At 43.7% G+C, this 12728-nt stretch overlaps 1 protein-coding gene across 2 annotated transcripts in view; it reads right to left on the bottom strand.

Annotated features, from left to right (window-relative positions):
• Positions 1-11751, bottom strand: part of MOB3B (MOB kinase activator 3B) — a 154064-nt gene extending 142313 nt beyond the window's left edge. For both annotated transcript variants that reach the window (XM_079927936.1, XM_079927935.1), the window contains exon 1: positions 11169-11751. In XM_079927936.1, the coding sequence (XP_079784062.1) occupies positions 11169-11586 (418 nt within the window). In that variant the 5' untranslated portion in view covers positions 11587-11751. The remainder of the gene's footprint in view (positions 1-11168) is intronic.
• Positions 11752-12728: the final 977 nt, after the last annotated feature.

Here is a 12728-nt window from a genome sequence, read left to right as displayed (position 1 = left end):
CTCTGACAATCAGCAATAAAAACACATTTCATTTGGCCTAAGATGTTGTATAAACCCCATTCAAAAACTAGTCTGTCCACGGAGGGTAATTATATCTGTCCATTGGGGGTCGAAGCAATGTGGCCATGTCCATCTAAAGCTGACGGGTGGTCATCTCCATCAGTGTCCCTTGTCATGGAGCTCAGTTAATGCTGAATTCAATTATTCACACTGATGGAAAGAGCAGAATCACAGATAATCCAAAAGAGCAACTACTGTCTAAATCATTTATTTGCTTTGTTTTTCGTAACAGCTACCTTACATTATTACTTAGATCCCACGTGCCGCGGAGCAACTAGGCCCATATGCCACAACCACCGAGCCCACATGTCATAACTACTGAAGCCCACGTGCCTAGAGCCTGTGCTCCGCAACAAGAGAAGCCACCATGATGAGAAGCTCTTGCACCGCAACGAAGAGCAGTCCCCGCTCACCGCAACTAGAGAAAGCCCGCACGCAGCAATGAAGACCCAACGCAGCCAAAAAAACAAATTAATTAATTTTAAAAATAAATAAATAAATAAAGAGATTTGCAAAGAGTAAAACAATGCCACTCTTCTTACTCATTTTTTTGTTTGTTTTGGGAAACAGTTATTTCTCATTAAAATGTTATTTATGTTAATATGTGGTGCATTTATTATTTTTTAATGAATTAATAAATATTTTAAAACTTCCCTAGTTTTAATTTCTAATATGATAACAATTGATAGCTATAACCCACATAAAACAAAAGATCTTTAGAATTTTCAATAATGTTTAAGAGTATGAAGGAGTTCAAAGGCCAAAAAAATTTGAGGCCACTATTCTACATCTATCTTACTTAAATCTTACAGCATCCCAATTCCCTTTCCCAACGTTGTCTTTACAGAACTCATCACTACCTAAAATTATTTCATACGTTTGTTATTTATCTGTTTTCTCCATATGCCAGTCATTCACTTATTTGCTCTCAGATCCATTCCCTACATAGGTTTCCCAGGCCCCTTTACCCCGGCAGGAGACTGGAGGAGGGAAGCAGACACCCAGGTATTTCTCCCATGGTCCTCCTTGGCCTCCAGCAGTGCTGCATCTTCTCCTTGGTTCCAATTCTGCTGAACAGGCCATGCTCCCAGCTCCTGCGGCACAGCCCCAGCTCCCAGGTGCTAGTCATCTCCTCCCCTCACTTGGTCTGTCCAATCCTAGGGAGTAGGAGCTTGCAGCTCTTGCGATTACACTGGTACCTCACCATCCCACTTTGACATTTCAGCTCTCCCCACACTTTGGGGAAAGGAACTTACCTCAGTTTCTTCATTTGAAAATAGGGAAAATGATAATGTCGACTGGGGCTGCTTTGGGGATTAGAAATAACATACACACAGGGAATGCCCTCAGAGTCCAGTGGTTAGGAATCGGTGCTTTCACTTCCAGGGCCCAGGTTCAGTCCCTGGTCGGGGAACTAAGATCCCGCAAGCTGCACAGTGCGGCCAAAAAAAAAGAAAAACACATAAAAGACCTCGCATGCTGTTGGGCCCAGAATAGGTAATAAACGTTAGCTAATGTTATTATTATTACTGTACTTAAACTTCGGAATTACTGCCTGACATAAAATATGGAATCTGTTGATCTCAGCGAGGTATTCAAGTCTTGATTATTAACTGGCATTCTAATGGATGTGAAAGATTATTCTTTTTCCAAGATAACTACTGTAATTATGACATGATCAATAGCTTTTCTCAATTTTTATTCCAGTTGGAAAAGAAATTTACAGCGAATACTGCAGGAGAAATTCTCCTATGTCATGAAGCATTACAAACTGCAATAAATCAGTGGTCTTCCCTTTTTATATCACCATGAAAAGTAATAAAGCCCAAATGTATTCAGCACTTAATTCTCGACCAGGAACTCACTAAGAGCCTTGTGTGCATTATGACACTTAATTCTCACAACATTACAAAGTGGGTATAACTATTAATACCCCTACTTTCCACATGAGGAGACAGGCTCAGAGAGGGTCAGGGCTTCCCAAGGTCCCAAAGCCATGAGAGGAACAGATTTGAACCCAGGCTGATGATGAAACCTTACCTGTATACTATTTTTAGAAAGCAAAATAAAGCCATCGTAACACAGTCCATGTGTTGTGACAGTTACTGCTCACAGGGACTCTGGTACATATCATTAACATATTTGCTCACACTTCTTTTCAAAGACACAGAAAGACAGATGCCCTCAGCTGTAGGCTTGCCCCCACCCCCCACTTCGGGATGGTGAAATATGAATGGTTTATCTGAAGGCTGAAACTGGTAAATCCCCAATGTTCAACAACTTCCTTCCCTCTGTTCCCGGAGGCCATGGTAGGATTCCCTGGCTGGGCCAGGCGACCCAGAAATGTTGAAGGAAGTCACCCACAAGTAATTCTTGGTGGTCCTAAGATGCTGAGGTTCCATTGCACTGCCACACCAGGCATTAGGGCTCTCTCGCTTCAGCTGGCCCAGAAACCAGGCAGGAGCCAGCTGTTGCTGGCAGAATCCCGGGGGTGACGGCAGAATGAACGCTTGACTATCAACTGGAGATTCTCCCTTAATTCACCACTGCTCTCCAGTCCTAGGATCCCGGGCCAGACAATATAGAAACACTGAAAACCTATTGCTTAATGTGAAGAATGTTTCCTTTCCCTGAGAGAGAACTAACAACTCCAGTTCGTCTCTCCATGAAGACAAACATTTTAACTTCCAAAGGCCTGCTCTAAAGATCAATTAGACATATCACTAAGGAGGTATTCACACACTAAAAGGATTCTTTGCCAAGCTGTCTTTAAAATTCTGAGAAATGAAAATATCAGCCAAATGACAGAAATTCAACTGCCTCACAATTTTCAGGAAGCTTCTGTTCTGTAATATGAACTATACAGCATGAGTCAATCAATTTACACTTACGTAGTAGTAATTAGTTCAGCATGTGTCTACTTGATGCAGAGCGTTATGCCGGGTGCTGCACCCCGTAGCAGAAACAAGAAGGTGGGATTGGCTTTGTGCAGGCCTCATATGCTGTTCATGTGAACATCTTCTCAAGTTCCATCCGGGACCCACCTGGTTCCAGCCGTCAAGGCCAAGCTAAACATCCCATGAATGTTTACTATTTCTTCTAAAGGTTCCATAAGATATAGCAGAAGATGAAGGGCATGTGAATCGACTCCACAGCCAAATACTTGAAAGAAGTATGGGTTTTCATCCTACCTTCTTTCCTTTCTTACCTTAATTCACCTGACGAGTCTAATTCATCACACTGATACCATGTGATACTGAGGGGATAACATCGAAAGCATACCTAGTCTCTGTCTCCACACTGTGCTAAGTATTTTAAATGTAGCACGTTATTTAATTATCTCAACAGTCCTATGAAGTAGATCCTTTTATATGCATTGTACAGGTGAGCAAACGGGCCCAGAGAGTGAAAATTTTCTACTAAAAGTTGATAACTGGGATTCAAACTCAGGTCTAACAGAGACTAATGCTTTTGATCCTTTTTACCAACACCCCACCTTCCCAAACTGGCTCATCTTCCCACAGCATCCATTTCACCAGAAGACTTAAGAGAAAGACATGATTACATGAAGGAAAACATGGATAGAATTATCATTCAGAATATGAATTTAGCATGAGTTTTTTTAAGATGAAACACCAAAACGTTCTTATAGGCAGAGGCCTTAACAGATACTACATGTCCTAAAACCTACAAAGGTCTTTTAAAAGAAAAGCTTGAGATTCACTCTCCACACGTGGAGATCTAGGGCAGGACAAAAACTCAACCTCTCTTCAAAATGACACTGTTTAAGGGTACCTTCTCTATCTAGAGGAGAGGCAGAGACTGGTGGGGAGGGCAGAGAGAGAAGGCCTCTGGTGTCAGGGCCGTGCTGATACGCCCTACTCAGATAAACAAAAACCTGTGCTCTTTAAATGTCAGCTGGCACGTCAGTGATCTTGGGCATCTCATCCTCACTTCAAGTGGCTTATGCAACTGTTCCTTCCAACTCCATGTCTGTTCTGGACAACAGTTCTGGTTAACTCATTTTTCTCCATCCCACTGCATTGCCGGATGCGTTTCCACATCCCCTAAGGCTTGCCTATCCACGCAGCACTGACCTCCGCAAGGCAGCCTTCGTTGACTAAGGTAGGGCACCATGTCCACAAGCACCAACCGAGAGAAAGCAGCATATACCCCCCAACCCCCATTACAGCCTTTATTTTTCATCTCTGTTTTCCACTGAGTATCATATAGCCCAGTTCCCTTCCCAGCTGATGCTGAGATGTAACGACTTGTCATTTGAGATATGGCTCATTAAAATTACACAGCACGAGTAATGGAGACCTCAGTGCAGGTGGGGACAGCAGGTAACTAGCCTTAACTTACAGGGCAGTCTCTAGGCCCTCTGGGCTCCCCTCTCCACTCCTTTTCTCTACTGCTTCTTAGCACACTGGTGGCCCTCACCATTTTCCAGAGGTACCTCTTGGGATTTGTTGAGTGGGGTGGTTATTTACCAGTGTTCTTATTAACTCAGCCACCAAGTCACTGCAGTATTGGGTTAACAAGGCGGAAGTAGGGAACTGTGTCCCTCCACAAGACCATCAATTCGCCGGCGGCCAGCGGGGCTGAGGAAGAGTGGAATCAGCTGTTTCTGCATGGTTTCCATGAATAGACGACTGAATACACTAGGGTAGCATCAGAATCTAGAGAAGGCAAGTTCTTACCGCGAGCAGAACTTTAAGAGTTCCCATCAGGGCTTCCCTGGTGGCGCAGTGGTTGGGAGTCCGCCTGCCGATGCAGGGGACACGGGTTCGTGCCTCGGTCCGGGAGGATCCCACATGCCGCAGAGCGGCTGGGCCCGTGAGCCATGGCCGCTGAGCCTGCGCGTCCGGAGGCTGTGCTCCGCAACGGGAGAGGCCACAACAGTGAGAAGCCCACGTACCGCAAAAAACAAAAAACAAACAAACAAAAAAAGAGTTCCCATCAGTAAGGACCCAGTTTGCATCGGATGCACCGCCCTGTTTTCACATCCTTCCCTGTGAATGCTGGGTTTATCGTAGGACATTTCCTAAAGAAGATTTAACATGTGATGCAACAGGTAGGGGTAAATCAAGGGTATTGTTGATTCTGAGCGAAGAACATCACAGACACAAGATGTTGGAGTAGCTGAGAGCACAGCCTGTAGAGTTGGGCTACTTTGGGTCTGAACCCTAGCTCTGCTTGTGTGACCCTAGGCACGTTACTTCATCTTTTTCATCTGCGAAATGGACCTCATAATACCTGCCTTACGGGGTTATCTTACAGATTAAACGATATGATGCAGGTAAAGCGTGGAGGGTAGTATGTATTCAGAAAATTGTAGCTTTATTATGATGCCTTCCCAACGAGTAAATTCTTAGGGGGCCAGTTTATCAGATCCCAAAGGCAAAACATGTTTCCAGAGTCTTAGAAAAACTTGCCAGTTCAAAAGGCGATCTTGGAGGCTTCATTCCTGGGCACTGAGAACTATTTCCCCAACCTCTTGAGAGGTCAAATCCAGGGCAGCTCACCCAGCACTGATTTTAATGAATGGCTTGTGTCAGATGTGACTAGTAAGCTCTCTCCCCTCTTCCCCAGCTAACCTGCACCCAGTCTCTGCTGAGGTTTGCCGGACTGACACTGGACGTGGGCACATTCAGTACGCAGTCTTCTGAAAACCAAGCAAAACGATCCTTCCCAGTAGCTTTCTGTCTAAAGGGTTAAGTGTTCATCCCTGACACCAGGAGTTGGTCTAGCTCCTAGAGAAACACTGAAATTTCCCAAAGTCTTGGAAGGTATTTATGACCCCCCTCAGAGAGCAATTCAGCAACGATTTTTTAAAAATCATGTTGATTCTCTTACAATGTGTCTTGCTTTTTTCTGGGGATACCGTTCAGAAATCATCTAGTGGGATCCAAGAGTTTTGGTTGACAGTTAAGTAGAAACGTATGCAGAGAGAGGCAGCTGACACACGTTTGTTTTTTAGCACCTCTTATAGGGGCTTATGGCTCTGGGCTGGGTGTTTTTACTCACACTGCCTCATTTAATCTTTACAACAGTCCTGTGAGATCAGAATCTTTACACAGAGAAACGCAAGCTCAGAGGTTACGTGTTTACCAATGTCACACAGTATCTTGTAATAGCAGAGCTAGTCTCTGTCTACAAGCCCAGGGCTAGTCCTACCACACTGTAAATATATTTTGTTGACGTACATGCTGCCTTACCAGTGTTACATAGATTTATATAAAAATAAAAAACCAGGAGGGAGACAATAGAAAAAAAAAGTTAAAATTTAAAGGCTAATTATAGACTCGGTTCCCCAACATCCCATGTCTGAAAAGCTCATCCCTATGGACATTTTTATAGCCTTATGTTTCCTGCCACAATATTTTGAGAGGATGAAACTCAGCTGTAGTCTCATGGACACACTCCTCAGGCATTTCAGGGGTGATTATTTAAAATAGGGGCAGGGCTTCCCTGGTGGCCCAGTGGTTAAGAATCCGCCTGCCAATGCAGGGGACAAGGGTTCAAGCCCTGGTCCCAGAAGATCCTACATGCTGCAGAGCAACTAAGCCCGTGCGCCACAACTGCTGAGCCTGCACTCTAGAGCCCGCGAGCCACAACTACTGAAGCCCACGTGCCGCAACTACTGAAGCCCATGCCCCTAGAGCCCGTGCTCCACAACAAGAGAAGCCACCGCAATGAGAAGCGTGCGTACCACAACGAAGAGTAGCCCCCGCTCACCGCAACTAGAGAAAGCCCACGTACAGCAACAAAGACCCAACACAGCCAAAAATAAATAAATAAATAAATTTATTTTAAAAAAGAATCTTATTTAAAAAAAATAATAAAATAGGGACAAACAGAAACAAAGAAAAGAATCAGTTCTTTAAAATTTATACCGAAAATCAGCTTTTCTGAATTTTTTCCCACCCTAGACAACCTCCTAAAACCATGATTGAGAAGCCTTTCACCACGTGAAGGAAATTTGCAGAATACCGATTCATGCTATAAATGGTAGTGGGTGACAAGGGCATAGATTTTTGGCCACTTGAGCTCAAACCCTGACTTCTAAATGACTGATTAGCTGTACAACCTTGGGAAATGCTTTGCTTGTTTAAATGTCAGCTTCCTAACTGGTAAAATGGCATATTTAATTCATTCAGTTATTATAAGAATTAAGAAAGATTAACAGTAGCATGTATAGCGCCTGGCACTTAGCAAACTCAATACATGTGAGTTCCCTCCTGGCTTCTCTCCCTTCCTTTGCTTCCTCTGCTTGCTCTCCCCTTCCCTGACACCCATTTATTCTAAAACCATAGAGGTAGGTGAGATCATGTCATTATTTTTTAAATTCCTCCTGCTCAAAGACTTTTTAAAAACATGAGTTGGAGGAGCGCTAAGTTTTCCACTCCTTTTTTTCTGTCAGATGTGAGATTTAAGTCCTATTATATAACAGAAAAACAGGGAACCTGGGGGCTAGAACATAAAAATTATTGTAATTAGACAGGCAATGGAATTTGAAAAAGTGGGTGGCTGTGCTTTCTATTTTTCAAACGTTACCTCTAAAAGTGGCTAAAGAGATACAATCAAAGAGGAGGTGGCCCTTGCTTCTGAAGTTACTGCTGTCTTGGGAGCTTTTGCAGGAACATCTGTTGGCTTTTTAACAAAGGAAGCTGGGAAGGATCAAGGGAGACTGGAGGAGACTCTGGTTCACGAGGGAGCCACATCTGTTTGGTATTCTCCCAACTGAGAAGGCTCGACTTCTGAAATAGCCCGGGTATCCGAGTTAAACCAGAATCCAGAAACAGATGAAAGTTTTTCTTTCCTCCATGTTTCAATGGTAGAGATCAACAGCTGTTTATATCCTTTAATACCTAACTAAGGGTGAAGCCTTCACATCTGTCTGTATTTTCCGGTTCTAGTTCCTCGGATCACAGTGGGGAGGAGGGGAAGTTTCAAACCCTCCCAATTCCCAGGCAAGAAGACAGAAATATGCCCAGGATTCAACGCCGTAATGTGAAGCAGAACTCCCAAATTTCTCATCCACCCAGGGTCTGCTGTTGGCTGGGAATTCCTCTTTTACTTTATCCTGACAGACATCTTGATCATTTCCATGATAATGACTCATGGCAGCAGGAAGATCAAAAAGAAGGAAAGTAGGCTGGAATCAGGGGGAGGAAGAAGAGGAGGAAATGAATTCTCATAGAGAAAGCGGCTCCTACAAGGCAAGTTCTTGCAAAGACAGCAACAGTATTATTGTCTGAGGACGAATAGCAGAGGTGAGCAGGATACGAATGAAGACCCTCAGGGTGATGGTGGATGGTGGTGGTTTTTACTGACCCCTAACATTTTAACCTTGGAAAAGTTAAACAGACAAAATTAAACCCTGTGGAAGGCAAGGTACGGGAAATACCCAGGAATGGTGATAAAGAGATTCAGAGACATTTGTTTAACTTCACTTTGATCACCAGCACCATACACTTTATAAAGATTATTTTTCCATCCATCCATCCATCCATCCATCCATCCATCCAACAACTTATAAGGCACCAGGACTGGACTTAGTGCTGGGATATTCAAATGCATAAGACATATTCTATAATTTGAAGGGGCTTATATTCTAAAAGATGACAGTCTTCACAGAGGAGATGGTATAAAGTTCATTTTTTAAAAAAAATTTTTGGTCATGCCACACAGCATGTGGGATCTTAGTTCCCTAACCAGGGATCGAACTCGCGCCTCCTGCATTGGAAGCACGGAGGAGTCTTAACCACAGGACCACCAGGGAAGTCTGAGATGGTATAAAGCACGCATAAGAATTCACTAGAAGGGGCTTCCAAAGGAGAGAATGACATGGATAAAACCGGAGAGGTAAGAAACAAACTGTTCCTGGGGAGGATGAAAAGCATTCTGGGTGGTTACAATAAACAAGAGGGGTGGGAGGAGCTTACCAAAAGTACAGATTCTTAGGCCTCACCTAAGAGATTCTGATTTAGTTGTTGAGGGGGAGGACCAAGGAATCTGCATTTTAAGAAGAAGGTCCAAGTAATTCCGATACAAAGAAAAGTTTGACAACTCTATATAGATGAACATTTCCCAAAAGATGCTAATAGTGTTCCATTAAAAAAGAACAGAAGAAGAAGGTACCAGGTTCAAATTAAGATACACTACTTACTAACATATTCTTTTCTTGGAGATGTATAATGCACGTTAGTATATTTAAAGTCCTGCAGTAAAGAAATCAATTTCACTCTGCATTTCCCAAATTTATTTTTCCATGGGAGAAAAAAGAAAATCACAGTGCACCTAGTAAGAGCTCCCAAAACACTTTTGTACTGTGCGGCACAGATTGGGAAGAGCTGAAATAGAGGATTCTGATCAGGTGAGTGTTCCCCAAGCACGCTGAATGGCTAAGGAAACCACCTAGAAAAAGAAAGCAAAGTCAATCGCTCTGGGGGATCTGGCGGCATCCCGTGATTTCCTCCAAGCGAAGTCTAAAATCACCTATGATGTTCTATTTTCCAGGGAGATGGCCAGAAGCTTCCTCACTCTTAAGTAACACACCAGGCTCTGTGATGTTATTTCTGGTCAGCAACTCTATGTGGTAACCACAACTGCCAGAGAGAACAGAAGTGCCCAGAGTTCAAAGCGTCAAAGAAACAGAAGGGGAAGGGCAGCAAGGAGGGATCCTTGCCCACATTTATTTACCTTTACTGCCGTCGTATGTTCTGCAGAGTCATTGGCAGTTGCCTGTAATGCTTTTGGAAAAGACAAATTCCTCCCAGCTCCAGAAGAAGCCTCTGACAGTCAATGAAAGTGCAAAAAGACATGAACCTAGGAAACTGCTACTCCTCCAAGGCGCCAATTATACAGCCAGGGGAGTTTCTGAAACCTTCCTTCTTCCTCATATGCTGGTGAGCCAACCAAGGGGGGTTGTGCGGCCATACACCCCAGTCCCTGCCCTAACAAGGGCAGCAGAAAGTATGTGAGGAAACTGGACAAGTCAACACGAGGATTCTGAGCAGATTGGTTTGTGTGCTGAATGTTTCAAGATGGACTTACTGCCCTAATCAATTTATATACATTTTTTTTCTGGTATAAACATAATTACTTCCATACAGCCCACTTCAACTTTCCATATGCCACATGGGGACACACATGCCCCATCTAAAGGTGATTTCACCAATGTGTTTCAAACGCTTCTTTCTTTTAATACCCCAACTATCTCAGAGCTTTTCAATAATATTTTCCAGCAGCATAAGTATTTTTTCAACCATTCCACAAATAGTTCCTGAGTGCCTAGAAGGTTCCAGGGCACCATGCTAGGTATCACAGGTACATCAGTGCAAAGAAGAGAATGCTCACCCTTAGTGAACCTAAGGCCCTAAAAACTGAATTCTGAATTCAACCTGCCAGGCTTGCAGATTCAATGATCAGCAGCATAAAGAAATATAAGAGATAGGAAAGGTCTGGTCTCTCCCCTTGAAGAATTTTATGGCTCAGAGCACAAAGCAAACAAAAGCATTTGCATTTCAGGTGTCCGGGTTGGTCTATCAGCTACACAAGGGTCCAGAGTTAATAGTACAGACTGAAATTAATACCTATGATCAGGAGAGGGGAGAAAAGAATGCCAGGATCTTATTTCTCCAAAATGCTAACTGCCTGTTTGCTTGATTCCCAAACAAATCCATGGATTCTCACACTGGGATTTCTTACCCTGAGAGACGAGTACCAATAATTGCACCAGAGTTAATGTAACTAGCTAGTTAATTAGCTCCAAATTAAAAATTTTACCAGGAGCTCTGGGTGGGTTTGGAGTCTAATCCTAATGAAGCCAATAAGATCAAATCCAACTTTTCATCAAGCCAGTGTTTCCCACTATTTAGGTCTACAAAATAATTCTAAGTGGTCTACGAATGATTTTTTTTTTTCAATAAGGTCCTTAGATCCAGAAAAGGAAATTGCTGCTATGTGAGTGATGGAATTTAGGGAAACACTGATATAGGTGCTATCCGGCATTCAAAGGCAGTCCCAGAAGAAGCCCCTGCAAACCTTCCAAGCTTGGGTGGGAAGTGACAAAATAACCAGGAAGCTGGTCATGGACTTACCCACACACGTTGGAAATATGTCCTCATTGTTGATCTGGACTTCAATCCAATCCATGAGAAGGTTCATGTACTGGGGGGCTGGCAGTGCAGTCGGCTTCTTGTACTTGAGGTCATCCTGCCACCGATACTCGTATTTGGGGCCCCCTGACATCACAGGGCAGGTCCGCTCAGTGCAGAACTCACAGATGGTACCGTAGATGAGGTTGATCCGATTGAAGAAGTCCACCACGTGCACCGCCACCCAGTCATTCTGGTCCTCCCCGCTGGGCAGCTGCACAGCTGCCCTCAGGTCCACGCCTGAGTTGAGGGATGCCTGAGCCCGTTTGTGGAGTTCAAACCTCTGCGTGCCAGGTTCAAATTTCCTCTTCGGCCGGAAGGTCTTGTCCTTGTTGAACACCTGCTTCAAGGCTATGGACATGGCCTTCTCCTTCTCTTCCTTCCCCCTGCAGGAAGCAAAAAGGCAACTGGGACTTTTCAATGAGAGATCACAACCCAACAGGGTTTTCCACTGCCAGCCCTCTGGCCCCAGTCTTGCGGTCTGCAGCTTTCAATCTCTTTTTAGACAGCCCCTTCCATCTTCCTCTTGAATGATTTCCAGGGGAACCTCATGTTTCTTCCTAAAGGCAGGAGAGAAAAGGGTCTCATTAGTGTCCCGTTTGCATTTAAGAAATGACAAAGGCTTAGACCTGACTTCCATCTCACTTCTGGCTGTGCCCACTTCCATCCAGGTATAAGGACATGGAAGTGAAGCCAAACCCCTGAGAATCCGATTGGTGATCAAATCATATGACCAAATAGCCAAAGGAGGAAAAGTATCACACCCTTTTTCTTCATGGCCTTGATCAAATCTCTGGAACTTTTCCCTGTGTGATCATAGTTTCAATGGACTGCTCCAAGGTGTTAAGGATGAGCATGTTAGTCAATGACACATCCCCATATGCTCCTTTTTAGAGCATCTGCCCCACCCTGCCACTTGCCCCTATTGAGTAAGCATAAGGACACTACCCCCATCCTCCTGGATACAGCTGATTGGAGCAGGGGTGGCTATCACACCCAGCAGGCTTCCCCGGGAATTTCAAATCAGGATCCAGCCTTTGTTAGGCTTTATCCCTGAGAAGTGATGAAAACTGGGTCTGCCTGACGCTATTTGCAATAGCCAAGACATGGAGACACGGAAACAACCTAAATGTCTATCGACAGATGAATGGATAAAGAAAATGTGATATACACATATACACATATATACAATGGAATATTACTCAGCCATAAAAAAGAATGAAATAATGCCATTTGCAGCAACATGGATGGACCTGGAGTTTATTGTACCAACGGAAGTCAGTCAGACAGAGAAAGACAAATACCATATGATATCACTTATATGTGGAATCTAAAATATGACACAAATGAACTTATTTACAAAACAGAAACAGACTCACAGACATAGACAGCAGACTTGTGGTTGCCAAGGGGGAGGAGGGATGGGATTGGGAGTTTGGGATTAACAAATGCTAACTATTATACATGTATAACTGAATCACTTTGCTGTACACCAGAAACTAA

The sequence above is a fragment of the Stenella coeruleoalba genome, assembly GCF_951394435.1.
Source record: "Stenella coeruleoalba genome assembly, chromosome: 7".
NCBI lineage: Eukaryota > Metazoa > Chordata > Mammalia > Artiodactyla > Delphinidae > Stenella > Stenella coeruleoalba.
The sequence above is the reverse complement of the archived record's forward strand: the minus strand, read 5'-3'. Positions and strand labels throughout refer to the sequence as shown.